This window comes from Notothenia coriiceps, unplaced genomic scaffold, assembly GCF_000735185.1.
Source record: "Notothenia coriiceps isolate Sejong01 unplaced genomic scaffold, NC01 NC01_scaffold00013219, whole genome shotgun sequence".
NCBI lineage: Eukaryota > Metazoa > Chordata > Actinopteri > Perciformes > Nototheniidae > Notothenia > Notothenia coriiceps.
Window position 1 is genome coordinate 9,258 of NW_011345920.1, and position 8,061 is coordinate 17,318.

An 8,061-nucleotide genomic window follows, 5' to 3' on the forward strand; every position below is an offset into this window, starting at 1 on the left:
CCTGCCTGTCAGCCTTCCATCTGTGCACAAACTTATCTCCTGCCCTCATTGGTCATGTGCGCGTTCGTGCGTGTTGGAGGAGGGGCTCTGTAAGGAAGTGGCAGATTTTCTCCGGTTGTGTATTTTCAAATTCTAGCGATCTCGAGCCGGTTTGTCCAAAATTACCTACCCCACCTTTAATGTTCACTTATGGCAGCTTTTTTGGTTGTGAAACACAAACATTTGTGTTAATGGTGTTGAGTAATTTCACATGACATGTTTAACTCCCGTGGATCATCAGATTCTCTTAACAAATGTTTGGGACAGTGAAACATCTCTCCTATAAATATCATATATAGTGTCTTTATCCCCTAAGACATCAGTGAGATCCGGCTGATGATCAGAGCGTTTTTAAAGGAAGCTAAATGACCCTGTGGTCTGTTTTCATGACCCTGACACGACCCCCACCCACGACCCTAAAGGGATTTCACATTCCATGATAAATCTCTAAAAGGAGGACATAGAGACAACTTTCTTTTCTTTTTTAATTGGTTCCTACTGTTTAAAATATATTCCTGAGCTCTTAATTGTCAAGATGGCTGGGTGTGTATATTGCACATTTGGTATTCCTTATCTCATGTATAAATCTTGCATGTGTCCTTTCTTGCATATTGTTCCCTTTCCATACCTTACCCGTCTAATTTCTACTTCACGCAATAAACATAAAAAATAAAAAAAAAGTATCTAAAAACAAAAACCATACATGTCCAGTTCATGGCAACACAAGGGGAAACATGGAGAGCTCACTTCAGTAGGATTGACATGATAATAATCCCTCTACATTTAAAGGAACATTTGAGTCTGAACCAAAATGGCAGACCAACAATGTAATCTGTAAAGTAGTGTCACCTGCATGGCCACAACACAGTAAACTGGGAGAAATATTTAAAATCACCCCAGGGCAACAACACCAATAACACCAATTGATAATACATCTGCATTAACTGTGGTTCACTTAATTATTTATTGCACCTGAATGCAGCTTTGGAGTCTTAATAGTGTATACAAATGTGTTGTGGACATGTGTGAGTGTGACTGCTTTAATACCATAATAGCATTTGTGATGGCGTGGCTGATGATCACAATGACCCGTCCTCTGTAGCTCTGGAGGACTCCGGTCGCAGGACACTGCACCAGCTCACTGTTCGGGCCGAAGGCTGTGCTGAAGGGAATGTTGATGCTGCCAGAAATATGGCCTCTGTTGAAGCTGGAGGCAGTGGCGGTGAAGGAGCACAGCTTTGAAAGAGTAGCACACAATCATGGGACTAGGGACAGAGTGAGAGGTGAACTTTGTAAAATATCCTCTAAAAAGGGCACATTTTCAGGTTCGTATTACAATTTTGTGCCACTACTGTGACATGTTTACATGCTTTAAGGCTCTAAAAGCTGTTTATTTTTCTTATATTGCCTGTGCTGCAACACCTCTTTTCCAAAGGAGGCGTTTCAGGCAGGGGGGAGTGTTTCTCAGTGTCGAAGAAGCTTGCTTGGTAGCACCTGTACCTCCGAGTGAGTTCCTTAAGAAGCGAGGCAAGAAAACCTCCTAGCCTCGGAAAACGAAGAATGGAACAGGCTAGCAAGTGTGCATGTGTGCGTCATATGAGAGGCCCCGCCGTGCATTTTCCGCCAAGGATTTTGGAAATTGGTCCGTGCGCAAAGCATTGTGGGGATTTTAAGACCGCAGAGTCTACACATGTGCAGCCTCGAAATTTCCAGCAACGAAGTACGCCGCTCTCGGTAGAATTCCAAGTATGCTGGACATTGGAACAGTCCTTCGGCGGGACTCGATGTATCCTTGAAATAGTGGCTGTGGAGCAGCTTTCCTCGACATTGAGAAACATTCTTTTTTTTACATGCACAAAAACCTAGATAAAACTATACAGGAAAGGGGAAATCCCAAAAAGCATTATATGGTCCCTTTATACAAGTTTCAGTAAACCATTTCAGATATCACAAAACTATATATAATATCAGTTTGACATTCAATAAGGGATGGGCGTTATGTAGGAAATCACATACCACCAAATCCCTCTATATCCATTTTGAACAATAATGTAGGTTTTGCCATTGATGCCGTCAGAAAAATATCTGCGATTCTTGATAAATGCTAATCAGCAATGTGGAATTTATGACTAAGTGGTTTAAGGCAAACAATAGAACAGCTACAACAGTCTGATAAGTTTCATCACCTTACTACTATGCAGCCTTTCAAAACAGGAAACCCTTTCAACATGACGAAATCCAAAATCAAAGACAATATCTAGTCTCATATAGCATTACCCTTATTATATCAATATATCGCCCTGCCCTACTTCCAATACAAAAAAAAGAAAGGCAAGCTTTACGATAGCTATTTAACTAAGAACTATCTTTTCTAACTGAAGGAAAGGAACATACAGGAAGAATCATACATATAGAAAATGCAATAAGGGAGTCAGTGGGAGGAAATGAACGGAGAAAGACTGGGTCAGCAAATGGAGGGTGAACAACCCCAGAGTGGTGTGTAATAGAAAAAGAACTCTGGAGAAAAAAGGAGGCGGCCTTATATCTGAGAGTGTAGTCATTGACATTATTGCTACATATGTAAAGACAAGTGGTACTTATTAAAAACAGGTATTTCTCCTTCAAATGACTATGTTCAAATCCTACCAGCTACCACAAAACATATGAGTCAGTATTTTACAGAACACAGCGTATAATCCTCAAGATGACAAATCCCATTGTGGTACTTTGAGGTCTGAAAACACAAGAGCCCCATACAAGTTGTTTAACATCAGCCACCACAAAGTACAGAGACAGCGACATCTAGATTTTCCTGATTAACCCCACAGAGGTCTTCATTTAATCCACTTTTCGTGACCGCAGACACCCACAACACAGCTTTGCCTAAGATCACAATAAAGGTGAACAAGGGTTGCTAAATCCTGTGGAAGTGGTAAAAATCCCTTTGTCCACGAGAGTGAGCCTGAGGAGCATGTCTATCAGGAGGCTCCAGCGAGGAATTTGGCTGGAAGAGCTGCCTTTCCCAATCCTTGCTTTATGCACTAATCCTTATTGATTAATGGCTTTTTAACCCCCTTTGACAATTACCATTCCGCTGTTCCTCTGCATTTTGTGCAGACGGGGTTTCTGGGCCACTTTTCCCAGAATAGTAAATACAATTGAAATAGATGGATTAAGGGGCTTTTGATTGTGGCAAGCAGTGGAAATGTTCATGTTTACCTAAGGAAATGTTCATATGAAACCAATGCATACTGCCGTGCAATCCACTTAATAGAGGACAGCCCTCTTATCAGCTTTTTTGATATTTTCAGATCACGCTATGGGTTTTTAATTTTTAATTTAACTTTTTAGCAACACTATATCTCCAAGGCTGTCTGAACAATTATGTTGTAAATGTATTTTATCCAATTAACTTTTTCTCCTCCCCTCTACACAACACATTAATAAAAGAATAGACACAAAAAAAAGATTGTAGACTTTAGTTTAAACCGTAATGTAGAGGTTGTGATTACCTAGACTTTTTGTGCCAGTGGTTAAAAAAAACTGAAATTGAGACCGTTATTGCATATCCCTCTTGCTTCTCTCTTCTCCTTTATAGCCAGCTCCTCACTTAGCCTTGTAGTGTAGCTAATCAGAAAAATTATAAACACTTTAGATGGGTTGGACAACACGTCAGAAGAACTACTTCTTGTATAATTTGTCTTCAAAGTATTGACATCAGAAGTCATCACCGCTTTAAAGACACTCAGCTGAATCACATAACTAAGAAGATTATAACTCTTCAAAATTAAGTGTCCTTTACTGGGAAGAAATTAGAATAGGAGTTCATATTCTCTACCCTGTTTTGTGTAAAGTGTAAAAAATAACATTTATGAAGCGGAAAGCATAAATGTGACTAAACAGAACCTTATCTGGAAATATCAATATTGCATAAGCTAGTTTTGCAATATGAAATGTCAGCAGAACATTTGCTGTTTTTGCTTTGTTGGACACAATTCAAGGGTTGTTCAAACAAGCTTGTTTATATGCCTCAGTGAAGAAAGATTGTGCAATGGATTTGAATGAACAACATTATAGAGTTAAGGGATAAGCATGTACATTTCATGTCTACACAGAAATGGTAAGGATACTCCTCTAAATTGCGGATGTCGACTGCAATGATTTTGGGTCTGCCGGCTCTGGTCCTTTTGACGGATCCGGACAATGACAGCTCACACAGGTCGATCAAGTCCTCGGCCGAGATCCGTGGGGAAACTTCTGCTTTCAGGTCACACAACGCCAGAGGGTCCCGGGACTACAAGACAAGAAGTCACAGGAGATCAGATGAAAAGGAAAGTGTAATGCTGGCTTTCAAGGAATTTCTGAATAGAATTTGAATATAGATAGAATCGGAGGGATGAAACCCTCTTTAATGGTCACACATTCAGAGCACACAGCACACACAGGGACATTTGTTCTCTGCTTTTAACCCATCCTAGTACCAGGAGCAGTGGGCAGCTATTGTACAGCGCCCAGGGGAGCAATGGGAGTGGGGGGTTCAATCAATCCACAACTTTATTAATCCCGCAAGGGGCGATTGGTTATGAGCAGCTTATGTCATGTACACAGGCAGGAACATACAGGAAGAAAACACACAGAAACACCCGGGAGCAGAGATGTGGATCATTCCAACGTGCAAGATAAATAGTTCATAGCATTACAATAATAAATAAATAAAGTTTCAAGTTAAAAAGGGACACAACGACATGCTGACTGCAGTGGGACTCGAACTTGCTATCCCCTGATTTCCAGACCAGCACACTATACACTGAGCCACAGCCTCCCTTCAACACTCCATATACAATATAGGTCTGTGCGGGGACTTGAACCGGCAACCCTACGGCTCACAGTCCAAGCCCCTACTGACTTAGCCACTGCCAGACAACATTTTTTTAATAATATATATTTTTCAAATTATAATAATATAACAAATTTGATAAGAAATCAATGTCAAATTATGAAAGTGTCGGGTTGGATATTGTTGCTCCTTGAAACCAGGAGACCATGATTAGACTGGAATTATATGTTTACTAAATTCTCTCCTTGAAATATTTCAGAATGTTCTTGCAAACATGATTTTAATCACTTTATGAAACCAGAAAAACAGAACCACAGATGCCCAGCAGCAGCGACCAGAACATGATCCTTTGCTGGTTACCACGTTCGCTGCCAAATGGGTTCATTAAAGCACCGAGCCAGAAGCATCGCTGCAGGGGTCTCCGTGTGAAACCTCTATGATTCCCCACACGATCTGAGATATTTGGAAACATAACATTTTAAAGAACTGAGAATGCTGATGGGCTTTTTTGACCCTAAGGCACTTCAAAACAATAACAAACAAAGTTGTGATATGAGTGTTGATTAGGCTGTGGTGCACTTCATTTCATTGATATGCCAGTTAAATAGTGCATAAATACTAACAACACCTATGTATGAATTTCAGCACATTGTGTTGAAGCCATAACAAATCAGAGACAGACCACATGATGAGTTGGTTGAGCACCAAGCCTCTGCCTGCCAACTGTTAAATACAATGATTGATAAAAGAAAAAACTCCATTGCCGTTCTGAACAAAGTTTCCATCCAGCGGCGAAAAAGTCATTGACTTGTGAGTCCAGAAATGATTTTAAAGAACGTATCAATTATGTGAAAATGTAAGACCTTGTTTTCTTTAAATCATCCTTACAAGAGACATGTTCAACTGCCACCTGATGCCTCTTGCCTCAAATGTAGTTAATAGATGAGGCCAAAACAAAAGTCACACCCACTAAATACATGGCCAAAAATTGAAATGTTTTAATTAGAAACATTCATTTTGAATTCAGGAACAGTAGCCCAGCTCCACAACATCGCACAGCAGAAAATATGCAATCTGCTACACTATTAAAAAAAGTTCAGTCAACAACTCTGTGTCAAAATGACCACAATAACTGAAATCGTATTAAGACATGGTGATTTTTCGTCACAGTCAGGGAAGTATGTCAAAAAGCAAACTTGTTAAAGGTCAAAATGTTGCCACTTTTCCAAGTTTAGTGAAAAACTCAAATTTGAACTAAGAAACTACCCAATAGAGTTCATTGTAAACATTTTTAAAGTGTTGAATGAACTGTAAATCAAATTATTTTAAAATTCGTTTGAGAGGTCAGGTGCCCTTTGTCAATAATAAAACCAAAATGTGTGCGAATTTGGATTTTTTTTTACTGCACTAAAGACATTGACATATTTATATATTTTTTTGGCAAAGTCATCCCCCTGTTTCCCCCTTTCAAGGCAAAATGTATATAATAAAAAGGCACTCTCCAGCCTAAAAAACCTCTTAAAACCAGAATAACACGTTCTTTTTTTAAAAGTAGGGCGATTTAATAAACAACATTACTGCACAGCATTGTAGAGTAAGCTCTATTTGCAAAGAGGGCTGACAGAACATTGACATAATGTCACTGTAAACACATGTTAGCAGGTATTTGTCTTCATCAGCATGTCGATGCCCTCTCCCAAGTAGAACAAAGTGAAAAGCTGAACGAGAATTGTTAATAGCAGTTTCTACACCCAGGGCTCTGTTATATATTCCCCATTTAGACTAAAATGTTACATATAGGTTTACACAGAAACAATACCAGCCTAACTTTCTGCTGTTAATCTTTATTTTACATTTTGATGAGCTTTCAAAAACACACAAGCTTCAAAGATAGCGCTAAAACCATACTGTAAATGTAGTTTATTAGTTTCAAATATAACTTGTGCTCAGTTATTAGTACTATAAACAGGATTACATCAAATACACTGGGAACAGAGAGTTGCACCAATCCCTCTTTTGAATGTTAAATGACATGTTGCTTTTGGACCAGACTCAGCTTGTGTGTGTTCAGCTGGGACTTTTTGCTGTGATGAGCAATGATTACAACAAGTCCTGTTGACGATCACAAACCGTTTAATCACCGAAGCAGCGGCGCATGGGGCTTTCGTTTACGTGCATGCATAAATCGGTAGAGTGTACAAGATGGCTGGTCAATATAAAATACAATTTCCTTCTTGTCTCATGGAAGGAGTTACCAATACTAATGAGTAAATACAGGGTGAAAAGAGGACACGAGAAGAACAGGAAATCACTGATAAATAGATGCTAAATCCACACTTTTCTTAATGCGTCCAAACAAACACAAAGAAATATGTTAAATTGAAGGGTGGGTCGACTTGTCTTCTTTTAAACAAGGAATACTTTTAAGAGATTACTTCCTCAAATAAAAAAATGGTCCTTCAACAAAAAAAACACTTACCAGGGAACCACAGATAAGCAGTTGTTTTGACAACCCTCCAATGCTAATCTGTACTGTACACATCATTAAAAGGAAACTGACAGATGGGTGTTCAGCTAGCATTTTTTACATTTCCCAAGAATTTCCTCGCTAGTTCAGAATCTCTTGTCACAACATGTTGATTCCGACCTATAGTACGGTAATTATAAAACGCCCATGGTTTTCTTGTAAGTCAGGTTGATTACAGTGAAATGCTTTTTTATCGTGGCATTTGTATGACTTCCAATGTACTGATGAAACAGCAATCAAGCCTGTTGTCCTCTGGTTGGGAGGTTTACTTTAAAAATGGAATCCGTTACAATTACTAGTTACTTGTAAAAGAAATGTAATCAGTAACGTATGTCGAGTATCAAATATCAAAGTTATGTAACTTGATTAGTTCCTGTTACTTTTTGATTGCCACAATATGAAATTTCAATCTAAATAAATAAAAGAGAACAAAAATATCAACTAGATGTTTTTTTACTTAAAGTTGGGGTAGGTAATTTTGGAGAAAACAGCTCGAGTGCGCTAGAATTTGAAAATACACAACTGGAAAAAAATCTTGAAAATCTTGGAGCTGGGCGTGTCTGAGAGCTTGGGGTTTTTTGCGAGCAACGCGACCAACAACCAATCACATGAATCTCCCGCCCCTGACATACAAAGCAAAAAACCCCGGGGATTATAT

General features: G+C 39.0%; 1 protein-coding gene across 1 annotated transcript in view; it reads right to left on the bottom strand.

The window, feature by feature from the left end:
* Window positions 1–7,457, bottom strand: part of LOC104947853 (TBC domain-containing protein kinase-like protein) — a 13,162-nt gene extending 5,705 nt beyond the window's left edge. Inside the window, exons 1-3 of the mRNA XM_010773968.1 lie at window positions 7,356–7,457; window positions 4,170–4,333; window positions 1,087–1,246 (exon numbers count right to left, since the gene is read on the bottom strand). Of these exons, the coding sequence (XP_010772270.1) occupies window positions 1,087–1,246; window positions 4,170–4,333; window positions 7,356–7,457 (426 nt within the window). The remainder of the gene's footprint in view (window positions 1–1,086; window positions 1,247–4,169; window positions 4,334–7,355) is intronic.
* Window positions 7,458–8,061: the final 604 nt, after the last annotated feature.